This window comes from Anser anser, assembly GCF_964211835.1.
Source record: "Anser anser genome assembly, chromosome: 22".
Lineage (NCBI taxonomy): Eukaryota > Metazoa > Chordata > Aves > Anseriformes > Anatidae > Anser > Anser anser.
Genome location: NC_139743.1, coordinates 5,298,266 through 5,311,595, shown reverse-complemented (window position 1 = coordinate 5,311,595; position 13,330 = coordinate 5,298,266). Strand labels below are relative to the sequence as shown.

Sequence of the window (13,330 nt, the reverse complement as noted above, 5' to 3'; positions counted from 1 at the left end):
AATGCTTCAAAGTTTGGTGTGTCAACCACCTCCAGTGATCACTTATCATCAACAACTCTGACAGAATTAAGGAAGATAGCTATGAATTCTATTCTGCATTTATTATATACAAACACGAGTGACATTTAGTCAGATTTGGAGTTAGCGAGGGAGTGTTTCAAAATAGAGTCATCTGTGTTCATGTTTTGGAGGCACAGCTGACCCATCTTCCTTTCCCTTCCAACTGCTAGTACAGATTTAGCTCCCACCTCCATAAGTTAAACAACAAACTTAGGCCAAAGTGCAAGTACAGAGTCTCAATTTCTTTGCGCTAATCAGATAGCAGCTTAATTAAGGATTAGGTGCTAAGGCACTGCAATAAGGAGACCATACGAGCACACAGATTGATAACTGATGAGTGAACAGACTAGGAGTATTTACTGTTGGCAATAATTGAGGCTTATTTGGTAAAAATAAGGCTCTTCCTCACTTTCATGGCAACTTGCCCAGTGACTGGATCTGAATCACAGCTACCGCAATTGGAACATTAACATGCTCTTAAAAGATACTCTAATTGGCATCTCTCAGTTTTGAGAAAGATGCTGGCATCCATCTTTCTTTGTCTGGTTACAGGGAGTGTGCCAGGAAAATCTAATCCTGGATGAAAACCTAAAACCCACACTATTTATTTCTCAGTCCCTAATGGAAAACCAATATAGTATGCTTCCTCAGGGAAATATTTTTGGTGTGTATTTAGAAGCCTGTTCTAGCAATACACACCTTTACTCAGACACTACGTATCTATAATACACAGAACAACACAAACTTAAAAAATCTGCACAAGAAAACCAAATCCAAGAGGTTTAGAAACAAAGTCACGGAGTCATTCAGTACTCACATCAGCAATGTCACTGTTTGGTCGGGAGGGGCTGTCACTGCTGTAATCTAGTTTGCTCAGACCATCCCCACTCTCTGCCTCCACTTCACTGATCTGCAGCGATTCTGTCACGGACCTGGAGGACAGAACTCCATCCTAAAAAGATAAAAGTGAGTTGGGAGCAGCACAGAGCAAGTAAAATATTTCAAGAGACTATTATACTCGAACACTAGCTCTTTTAAAACCTGGACAGCCCACATTATTTATTAAACTTCCTTCATGTATTTTTAAAAAGTTGCAATGTTCTTCTAAGCGAAGACAATAGAACATCACATCAAGTTCTCAGGACTTATAACCTTAAAAGCAGAGAAGAAAAAAAAGGAAAAATAATACAACTTAAAAAAGAAAAAAAAAAAAGCTGGTTTAAGCCTCCAGTTATTTATTCTTCATGGCAAGAATGACTACACAGGTTTCTTCTAGGTTGTATTGACAAAGTAATATACTTCACAATTTGCACTTAATGCTTTAAAAGCAGTTCTTCATAGATTGTTTGGAAGTTCATTGTAAAGTCCACTTCATATACTGACATTCCACTGTATTACTTGACAGCTTCTGCCAGCCTAATTACCAGTCTCAACTCTAGAGGGTGCAATCTGTCTGTACAAGCACTGAAGAACGTGGCAGGGAACTCCTGCTTGCCCAGAACACCATCATCCCCCAAGAATTTTCAGCCAGAACATACCACAGAGAAGCCTGACACATTCTGTTACCTGAGTACAGCCTGTGGCTTTGGACAGCTGCTCCTGCAGCTGAGTAATGTGCTTCTTTGTTTCCTGTATCTCTTTGAGCAGTCGTGAGCTGGATGATCGGCTATACTCTTCTTGCAGAGACTGAAAAGTAATTTTATGAGCTTTCATCACTCAGTATCTGCTCAATATCAAAGCTTACAACTAATCTTAGCCTACTACTAATCTTCATTCCATTAACACATCTAAAATAATAAACAGCACGTTTGCACACCTACTGTCATACCAAGTAACTGCTGTGGAATGTCTATTTTATCCAGCTCTCCTCTGCCTTGTGCCATATGAAAATAACTCCATTCTAGAGATTTACTGAATTAATCACAACCGCATCGAGCATACAGCTGAAGACACAATAACTCAGCACCACCAAGGAGCACAGTGCCAATTGTTGCTCCTAGTGAGAAATGACTCACTTTCAGTTAGTCAAAGATGCTTACATGTCCTAGGATTAGACCAGATTGACCGGGTATGTACGTTTCCACTTAAACTACCACATTTTTTTTCCAATCCTGTCAAAGATTATAAATGCAAGAGTTGACCAGTCCAAGCAATTAGACAGATCTCTGATGTTAGGCCAATATATAGAAAAGCTAAACTAAAACACAAGCCACGCAAAGGAATGCTGAATAAGCTACTTAATAGTGATTCAACAACCCATCTTTTTAATTCACATCATCCCCTTTCCCTTCCCTCCACCCCTCCTGTACACATGCAACAACTCCAGTACCTGCAGCCGCTCCTGCTCTTTCTGTAGCATCTTTCTCAGAATCTCCACCTTCTGGTTGTGGACAATATTATTCTCCTCCTAGAAAATAAGGAGCGAAGGAAGATAAGGAAAATGGATATGCCTGCTTTCCACCTACTTCCTAAACATGGGCCCAAAAAAAGACCAACAAAAAGCAATTCAAGTTTCTGCAAATCCTATCCTATGTAGAATGTAATCACTCACTCCTACTTTTGAACGTAGTTATCTACATTAAACAAAAAAGAAAGAAAGAAGGAAAGAAGGAACAAAGGAAAGAAGAAAAGAAAGAAAAAAAGAAACATTTGTGTATTTGCTTTCCTTACTCTTCTTTGTCACATGTCTGCATGTCTTACAGCCCAAATTTTAATAGAAATTACAGAATACCTGGCTTTGAGCAGACAGCGTCAACTCACACCATACAAACTGCAGTGTATCTCAAAGACAACCTGTGAATAACCTCTCAACTCTCTTTGCATTATCTCAGATGGGACAGGATATTTCCTTGCAACATGTTGTTTCCCATGTGATTAAATGCCCACTGGGTGGCCAAATACTGCAATTCCAATTTGTTATTTGTGCAAGAAGTTCAAAACAATTCCTTTGAGGAAAAAAAAAAATGACTACATTTTTTCCACTGCTGAACTGGTTCTTTGGAAAGAAAATCTTAAAAAATCTTAAATCTTACCCCCATAAGCACTGGGCTAGTAATCCTTTCTGCATTTCCTGATGTGCCAGGCGAATGGGGCGATGTCATGACGGGACACATATGCCCAAACGCTGCCAGATCCACTTCAGAATCAGCCAGTGGAATCTGGGGAGACCCTGGTGGGCGCCCCTGAACAGTGAGAGCTACATAGGAACCCGCTGGAGGGAGAACAAGAACAAGACACATTTCATACACACTTGCAGATTTCTAAGGTTCTCACCCCTAGAGACACAACTCAGACCATTCTTCATTTGTTCATTCTTCACACCGCTGAACGCTGTCAGATCAGTTTTTGAGATCTCCATTTAAATATCAGGTAATCCAAAACCTTTCCTGATAGCCAACCTTAATGAAAACACCGGGCAATTTCTAATCTACCGGGTTACATTTACAGTATACATAGGCTCACACCACAAAATAAACTGTGCCGGGGTGGAAGGAACCGCTAACGCTTTCTTCATAGTACAAGAAAATCAAGAATTCACTTCCGTTGGAAATATCAGTACTTTGTAAGCAACTTAAAGTAATCTGCATTAACAGTGCCTGAATAGCTGTGGCATTTAAGGTGATATCAAAACCGGACGATGCGTGGGCGAGGTTTGATAGTAATTTCAAACACCAAGCAAAGGAGAAACTGCAGAAGCATGGATCAGCTCAAGTCCAAGTAGTCAAAATTAGCCCATGTTTCACTTCAATGCCTGTTTTACACACACCCTTTATCTCTCAGCATGGGATGTGATTGTCTTTTTCACTTGATAGCTGAATCAATCATCGATCCTTTAAAATTATGCCTTTCATGCTTTTTAAAGGAGCACAGTGACAAAAATAGCAACATGCCTTTACTTACACTTGATCAGCTTTACCACCTCCAAATGGTTTGAGTGTGTTACAAGAGTGCCATTCACCTGGGGATATGAGAGAGAAAGAAAGTAAACAGTGGTTAGCTCCTGATTTCTAACCCAGGAAAAAATCCCACTGGGTCCCCACACACTACACAATAAGCAATGTAATAGAACATGCAACAGTATTTTTTTCCTCTCATCTCTATTACTATGTCTTTCAAGACGCTAACAGAGAAACAATTTCTCCCTCTAAGTTTATCTCAGCGAGCAGAGCTCTACAAAAAGAAAACCATACACATGTAACAAAGAAAACCAAGCAACCGACCATGAGAAAGCAACCCACCTCCCACTGGGCAGAAGGAAATTTAGGGTAGTTAACTTTATTCATTAATTTATATGCTTGGTTGAAATCCCAGCTCTATCTGCGTCAAAGCGGCTCTAGCACAGCCATCATTTTGCAGCACTGACTTAGATAATCATTTTAGCCAATGACTTGATTTCTTGGTTGTTCGGGACTAAAAGAGAACACTGATTGGGGTGCAGTTATGTGAGTAACGATAAAACCCAAGGCAACCATTTATTTGCAGGTAATCATCAGTAACACACTGCTCCCGTCCCCTGATACTTCTTTTTTTCCGTACATGTGATAACTGAACCTTGTAGGATGCTGAACTTGCCAATGAAGTTCTGAAATAAGAGCGATCTCCAAAACAAAACTAACATTCAGCAGTGGGCTTTCAGTGGTTACTGTACATGCCCAGAACAGGGAAACGTAGGCCATTCCTCTATCCCACAGGCAAAAGCAAACATCAGTGCAGAGCCATCAATGACCTGCTTTCAGGGAAAGAGCTCATTTAATACAAAGGATCTATTTCTCGGATGATGTGAATGCCCTTACCTTGATAATTCTATCACCTGTTTGCACTCCAGCCCGCATGGCTGCTCCATCTACAGAGGCAAGAAACCATTAGTTCCAATTTCAATAAAAATCATACAAACCAAAAATAGTTTAAGTGCTTCTGCAGTTCCACGCAAAGCTACTTCCCATAGTCACCCAAGCTTCTTCTTTCTTTCTTAGATTAACATCTCTGAGTATCTACACTAAAGTAGTTCTGTTCCCATTTTGTAGAGGATACGCCAAACCACAATCCACCACTTTACCAGGCATAAACTTACTTCCTTTCAACTGCAAGAGGTCAGTTTCCATATCCATCAGACACAGGAGGGGTGGTTCACTGCATCCCAACAGTGTGACACTCTGTCCTTGCACATCTATTCCAAAGTTTGTGATAGCTACAGCCATCCCACCCATAAGGAAAGAATTTGGAGTTTTCTACTCCAACTCATGCACACATTTCTTTGATTCACACGAAAACCCTCTAGGCTGCTCTCTGGCTAGCATATTTAGCATGTCTGCTTACCTTCTTTGACGGACTGCACGAAGACTGGATTGTCTCCGCTGACTGTCAGCCCAAATCCATTTTCATCCCGTTGGATAATAACACACCGCTGAACAAGACCTGCATAAGAAAGGTGGGGAAAGGGCAGAAGAAAGAGAAGGAGAGAAATACAAAGAGACACAAGCTAGGCATCAGTCCAAAACCTTATCCTCCTAGATAATCACAGAGCACTGAAAGAAACTGGTACAAGACAACAGAGGGAAAAATATATGAGAGACAGAAACAGGGCAGCAGTCCAGAAACAGATAGGAATGTCAAGACAGGTCAAGCTTATTGCTTCAGTTACACAAAACAGAGATATACAACAGCAGAGATGCAGACAGCTCTGGCACATCAGACACAACTTGAGGTAAAAGCAGCTTGTAAAGAGGAGCAGCTATGTACACGAATCAATGAGCACAATTTCCCTTTGTCCATATCAATAGGTCTTCAAAGTGCAGCATAGGGCTGTCATGTTCCCGTACACCATCATCAGCACCAAACTATTTTTACAAGCTACTTTTAATAAATAAATAAACAAACAGGTTACAAATCTCTCAAACTAACATAAATGGCTTGTGCTAATACTGAAAAATTAGCTTGTGCTAATACTAGAAAAATCTCATCTCAGGGCACCTTCTGTTCCAGGTGAGAATATTCAAGGGGAGCAGATCAGTAGCAGTAAAGAAGCACGAGCCGCAAGTGCTACACTTAACTAGTCTTCTGGAATCAAGACCGTGCTTCCCACTGAGCTATTACTGGGCTAAGTACTGGGCCAAAATCCCAGGAGATGTGAGTTCGAATCTGCTCCTCCTCTAACTTGCTGTGTGACATCAAAGGCAAATTGTCTTTTTTCCCAGGAATCCTCAGTATGCTGTGAACATAAAACACAGCAGAGATAAGTGTACTCAGGAGGTGCAGCACTTTGAGAAGGTGAAGTGCTAGACAATCACAGAATCGTTCAGGTTGAAAAAGACCTCTACGATCATCTAGTCCCATAGCTATGTCTATTGTTCACCTGAAAATGAAACAAGGAAAAAAAAAAGGGGGGGGGGGAAAAAGTAGCAGCCCCAACATATTCCTTTCAGAGCACTTCCCTAAGAGCAGCTGCAAAGCCTACCACAATGGAGCCTTTATCTTGAAAAGCAACTTTAGGAACTCTGCAGAATGCTTCCAGGATGTTTTTTTGTTTACATAGCAGAAACCACTAGCTACTAAACATCAGCCTTCTTTCTAACAGCTTGCTTTGCTTCTTCATTTCTAAAGCCACATCAGGCAAAATTCTGACACCAGCATCTCGAGAAAGAGTTCTCCTCCACATCAGATACCAAAATTGTAGCAGCGTTGTTTAGCATGGAGGGGGCAAAGGAAATTGAGAAGATGCTGCCCCAGCAAAGCTTTCTTTGCTGGAATCATTTTTAAGGAATGAATTGGAAGAGACCATGGAGTCACATCCACGCTTTAAATCACTCTCGTACCAGCACAGCTCCTTTTATGTCTCTGGAGCAACTCCTAATGGAAATGAAGAGCCTCAAGTGAAAACACTGTCCACCCAGTCAGCCCTGTTCTCCCTGAGTGTGGCATACATGAAGACAGGTGTGGGAGCGGTGGAAAAGGTTGCTTTCCAGCACTTGGGCAGCCATCTGGTCACAGAATCCCATCCCAGTAACTCCCCTGCTGCTGATAAAGGAGAAACAAATTACACTACCCACAGCGATCCGCAGTAAGTTGATGGAATGGATGCAAGGGGAAAGCAGACAAGAGGAAAAAAAACACCACCTTTCACACCCTCTTTATATGCTTAAGTGAAAGAACATGCCTCTCCCTTTTGTACCTCCCATTTTTCTATATGACCAAGCTTCTTCAAGTCTCACTTCACAAGAATGATGCCCCAGGGTGGGGTGTGGGAAAGAGAACATATGCTATTTCATAAAAACAGCTCGTTTTAAACCTTGCTGCCAGACGTGCAGGTTTTATGAGTAAGACACTAACTAATCTTTTGACTCATAAGAACTTTCCTTGCTTAAAGGCACAGCATAGCCCTGTGTACTCACTGCTCTTCCACGGAATTTCTCTCTTTACCAGAACCAATAACCTTTGGATCCAGGGTACTGATAAGCTTCCTCCTGGAATTAACATGATGCCAACACAGAGGCAGTGCATTACGAGATGCAACAAAAGCTGGCCTTGCAGAGGATGACTTAAGTTCTAGGAATGATCAAATTAAACAGTTTCAAACCACAAGTCTCAATTCCACCCAACACCACCTTCTAATTTTACAATGGGAAGGCAAAAGAAATTAGGCTGACTTGAACCCAAATTATTCCAGAATTGCCTTTTCCCTGTATTTGTTCACCTCAGATCAGAAACAGGCACTTAGCCCTTTCCCCAACACGATATAAAAGGATCTAACACAACATAATGAGGTTTACATAGGCCAGCTGAGACACCATGCTTGACGGAGATACACAGCAGCTTTACGGTGATTTTAATGAATGTGAAGTTTTCTGAAGGTACCACTGCCTGCAGAACTACAGCAGCTTCACTAACAGCGCCCGGCTGAGGCGGGTAACCCAAAAAGCAGCTTCCAGTGCTCTGTCCTGAGCTGCTGTGAGGACAAAGCAGCACAGGACCTCCCCACCAAACCTGTCATTTGCTCACTTCTGTTCTTTTGATATAAAATACATTCCATGTGAAATCTGCTTCGTGGGGGAACGTTAAGAACAGAGCTGTGATGTTTTCATAACCCAGATCTGGTACCTTGACCACTTCATTAGACACTCTGGAACGGTCTCAAAGGCAAGGCACAAACCACCGAGAGCCCAGTGACACACACCGTGAAGTTTTCAGCAGCCGTTACTGCCATGCCTTGATATCACAAGTACCTACAGGAACTCGTACTTTAAAACACTGAGCAGCAACTTCACCCACTTCAGGTAAAGTCTACGAGGTTGGTGCAACGCTGAAGAGCCCACGTTAGCAAGTGGCAATCAGCTTTTGATGCACGATTCATTCATTCTTTGCCTGGGTGTTCCAATTCTCACTGTTTCCTGGATGGAAATCATGAGTCATTCTTTTTCAAGAACCTTACCAAGGTATTTGATGTTTTCGAGTTGAAGCTTAAGAAAAATTACAAGGACAAAGGAACTCATCATTGACAACATTCAAAATCAAATCAATAATTCTCTTATTCCCATATTCACTTGCACATGACAGTATCTTGAAATAAGGAAACATCACTGCGACTATGTTTTAAGTACATAAAAAAAAAAAAGACATTTGTATTTTGGGTGGATTCATAAAATTTTGTAGAAAAAAAATATCTGTAAAATCCTTTTTCATCTTCATGCATATTGCAATTCCCCAAACTTGTCGATTACTCAAGCCACGAGTGCAGCAAAGCAGCTAACTGCATTAGCTGCTGCTAGCTGTACTTAGAGGTTTAAGATTAGAAGTGAAAGCTGTTAGAAATTACCAGTCTCAGAAAAAAGGAATTAGAGAAAAAGCTAAAATGATCAACTCCTCAGTAGGTGGCACTATTCCCTCCGAGACGTTGTGTCCCGTTCTCCAACCCCCTCACAAGTGAGCCTTTTGGGTAGCAGCAAAGGGTAACGTCACAGGTTCTCAAGGTCACTTACACATCATGGTAAAAATGACTGTCTCAACAGTCCCGATATACATTTTGATTCTCCATTAACTTCTTCAGTTAAAGAGATCATTCACCTTCTTCTCTACGGATCCTAAATATTTTGAAGCTATTCAATTAAATATGAAATTTTATTTCCCCAGTAGGGCATAACAAATACAGCAGGAGTTTGTTCTGAAAACCGAACTCACAAGAGAGAACGGAGCCATGAATTACATCTCCCATAACATAATGGGGCTTTTCCTCTGATCAAACTGTGTGGGACACTGCATGGGAGGAGCCTCGTGAACTATAACCTCCCTGGAGGCATGAGGCCACAATGGGAAAATGCAATTTAATATAGTGATTTGAAATGAATCATTCAATAAACAAAAACAAACTCCTTGGGGTTTTGAGAACGTCCAACTGTTTCACTTCAGTTGGGAGGCTTTATTTCCATCAAATATTTCCAGAAACCCTGCTCCACAAAATAAATAAAACTATCGGCTTTTATAAAGACAATTTCTCATCGGATGAAATTCTGAATTTCACTTCATTCGAGTTATCACCACGTTCTTCATACCAAATGACATATTTGCAGCATTCTTCAGATTCTTCCACTAACTTGGTAACAGAAGTCATGTAAAGCCAGAGCAAAAACTATACTGTTGAAAATTACTGCAGTATATAATGGCCTGATAAGGCTGCTAATAACAATGGCACTGAAAACCATTCATAAAACAAAGCTTGGTAACCTTTCTAGAAGAAAAGAACAATGTATTTTAACCATTAAAAATAGGACTATCTGCTCCCATGGCAACGACACATTCAATCCCTGTGGTCGAGTGCCCCTTGCACTCCGAGCCGTTTCTGGCTATTATAAGGGGAGCGATGAGGGGCTCCCAAGAGTCCTTTTAAGAGGCTGGAAAAATGGTCACAAAATAAAGACACAAGGCTGACAAGAACTGCAAGGAACAAAACAGGAAGAGTAAGGACGGATTCTCTAGGGTTCGATTTAAAAACATGTCAACAGGGGCAAAATCTGGATTTGCAAAACAAAAAAAGATCTAAAAACCTCCCCCAAAGTTGGAGGCAACATGCGGAAGAGTATGCAGAAGGTCTAGTCTAGCATCTGGGCTGGAAACTTATAATTAGTAAATATAAAGGAAGGTATCTTTAGGGAGCAGGCAACCAATATCTAACCTCTCACCCTCAAAGCTATAATCAATTTTCAAGTTTGTTTAAGAGATGGGAATTCTATTTCAAGAAAGAGGTGTCAAGCATTGTGGATGGTTATAGCACTAATTAGTTAATTACAGCATACCTGAAATTACACTCAATCTCTCTTCTCATCAGCTAGACCTTGTTGAGTACACAGATATGAGATGGTTGGATTTATGGGAGAAAATACCTCACTCTAAGTTTGATATGGCTATAAATCAACTTCTGTCTATCAGAACAATTTCCCTACCTAACCACTCTCCCCAGCCAAGCCACTTATATTCTTCAAATTCTGGCCTATTGCTCCTTAGTTAAGAATTTTGAGAGGTAAGAACAAACACACACAGTCACACCTCCTTTTTCTGCTGTCATTCAAGACTTTTCTATTAGTCACTTTCCAAGGGCTAGCCAAAAAAGAGCCAGTTACCATCCAGTCACCAGCAAGAAAAATATCAGTACAGTATTTCCACTTGCAGGTCTTTAAATATTTTGGTCCCTTCCAAAGCAAACAGCAAACCTCTCTACACATACCACAGAACCTGGGAAAAGAAGAGGGTAGAGACAAAAGGCAGGGCAAGGTCCACAACAGAAAAGGCCATCGGAAAGGAAGGATGAGTGGAAACTGCTCCCATAGATACTGGACATGGATAGAGCATCTGCAGGAAACTTTGGGGGAAGTGGAGGCTTAAGTTAGGAAGTCATGTTTCTTTCTGCCATACATGAAAAACCAGGACACTGTACAGACTGAGGGAGAAGTATAAACACAGATACATTCCATTAAGCATACCAAATGTTTCCTGTAATTAAACTAGAATAGTCTGACAGCACCTCCAGTATATTATGGGTAAGCAGCATTAGGCAAAACTTAATGAAGGTTCACGCCATAGGGATCTAGTCAACCTGCGCTGTCCTTAGCCAGCATCAACCCGGCGAAGGGAAGAACTAGTCAGGGCTTCAGCATAAGCTCATCAGAAACATCATCCTAAAATATACGCTTTCTGAGTGGGTCATTTCTTTGTTCATTGCTTCTGAGGAGGAAGACAGATCAACTGCAGCAGGCCAGGTCTCTGGGATGAGTTTTCAGGTCTACCAAAGCTCTCTCCAAACCTCTTTACAGTCTCTGTGGAAGTCTCACACCCTGAGGAACATAACTGTCATATTACTCCTGTTTGTTTGGTCGGTTTTGGTCGGTCGGTTTGTTTTTAATAAGAAATGTGTGCGATTCAAAATTCCAGGGGAAGTTAAGAGATCTCATTTTGACAGAAGGCACAGACCACACCTCCCTAAGCTGTGCCAACTGAAGGGCTAACGGGCCTATGGTGGCTGAGAAGGAACTCTACAGATTTGTTGCTTGTTTTGCTTTTATTTTTCAAAGTTCCTTACAATCAGAACTATGACAGCATCATTTTGTGTTACACAGCTGGTTTAAGAAGTTGGTTCACAGTAACACCTGGCAGTTTTATTCTAGTGAAATAATAAAACTGATACTCGAAGAGTCAGCGCATCTGTCCAAAAGCCCACAGAAGGTTCTGCAGCAAGCAAAATTATCAACAAGAGAAAAATCAGAAGGTATCACAGACTATTTTAAATACCAGAACAAAATAGGAAAGGACATGAAAGCCAGCAATGGACAAACAAGCTTAGAAACGTGAAACGTGGCAGTACTGGCCAGATTCAGTCTATGTCCAAGGGTCTTAGAAGCTGGTATGATTCAAAAGGCCACCCACCAACTTGTGAAAACTTGCCACGTTGAGTTTTCTAAGACAGGAGTGCAGATCTCTTTAGGGATCACAAATTCAACAAGTCATTAACATAAAGTTAGAATGGAGAGAGTGTCACAGTCTAAAGACGGACATATCTGATGTAAGGTGAAGAAGGGCGGAGGAGCAAATAGGCTCCATTTGGTACACATTCTTTCCAGCTGCACCAGCCAAAGTGTGCTGGCAACATAATGACGTGGAGCTACTCCTGTCCCAAATTGTTATACGCCAATTTGTTCCAGCCTACAAGCTCACTACGCAGTAATACACGGTAATACAGGAGTACCAGGGAAGTCACCCCCTCTTTGGAATGGAGAATGGTTAAATTCATACGAGGAATGATTAAGTTCATATTCTCACATTTTTAAAAATTATTTTCAAGTATTTATTTTTCACAGAAGTGGAAAAAACAAAGAAACTGATAAAAGATCCTCTACAGATGCAAAAATACGAATTACCAGCTCACCCAGATTAACCTCTACAGTTAGAGCAAGACACAGACTTTTCTCCAACTACAGAAACCCTGCTGGAGTCCAGCACAAGCTGTGTCTTCGCGCAATGCCAAAAATACTCGGCGGCACAAGATCTCCAAGAACAGCAGCCCCACCAGGTTTCCCCAGTTAGGAACGGAGAACAGGAGAACACAGGTGCCAGCCCGTGCTTGCCATGTACGGGTTAGTTTCCAGCCACTACAAGAACTACAAGCTGATACACTGAAGCAACATTTAAACCCAGTTTCCCACTCCTTGCTGCAGAGCCAACCATGCGGATCACGTAAAGGATAAAAGCCTCGGGTGCACAGACAGAAAGCATGGAGCAGACTGCAAAGGTGCAAGGCTGCAGCGGCTGCTTTAGCTTACCATACGTCTCGGATCTACTCTCCTCCGAACTAGACTTTGTCTTCTTGGAGGAGCTATCTGCACGAGAGCAGGAGAAAAGGAGAAAGAGATATAGAAAATATGGAGACCAAACATGAGAAAAAAAAAAACTTAATGAAAAACACAGACTGATTTATTAGGTTAAATCGTGCAAAACACAAATAGGATGTGAACAAAACGTAGGCGAAACACTTGGAATAAGGGGTGAATAATACAAGCATGAAGACACAGGTAACACCACAAAGAATCTATTACAGAATTTGAGACACAATAAAAGAAGTTCTTGGCTATGAACTACAGAAAATATTCTGGATAAAAAACAGTCCAAGCATAGAAACTCTGGTAACATTCATCTCCAGAGTAAGTAATAAACATATGCACAGTAGTTCAGCATTCTGAATTTACCCCTTAAAAAGAAAGGAATTTTATGAAGGCTACAGTTCAGAGTTCAT

The 13,330-nt window shown here is 41.2% G+C and overlaps 1 protein-coding gene across 5 annotated transcripts in view; it reads right to left on the bottom strand.

Annotated features, from left to right (window-relative positions):
* ARHGEF12 (Rho guanine nucleotide exchange factor 12) overlaps positions 1-13,330 on the bottom strand; it is a 77,138-nt gene that overhangs the window by 29,779 nt on the left and 34,029 nt on the right. For 3 of the 5 annotated variants that reach the window (XM_083808179.1, XM_083808180.1, XM_083808182.1), the window contains exons 4-11: positions 12,861-12,917; positions 5,377-5,475; positions 4,854-4,903; positions 3,961-4,018; positions 3,093-3,271; positions 2,390-2,467; positions 1,627-1,746; positions 878-1,012 (exon numbers count right to left, since the gene is read on the bottom strand). In XM_083808179.1, coding sequence (XP_083664305.1) covers positions 878-1,012; positions 1,627-1,746; positions 2,390-2,467; positions 3,093-3,271; positions 3,961-4,018; positions 4,854-4,903; positions 5,377-5,475; positions 12,861-12,917 — 776 coding nt within the window. The remainder of the gene's footprint in view (positions 1-877; positions 1,013-1,626; positions 1,747-2,389; positions 2,468-3,092; positions 3,272-3,960; positions 4,019-4,853; positions 4,904-5,376; positions 5,476-12,860; positions 12,918-13,330) is intronic. The other 2 variants (XM_083808181.1, XM_083808183.1) reach the window with 1 other exon arrangement.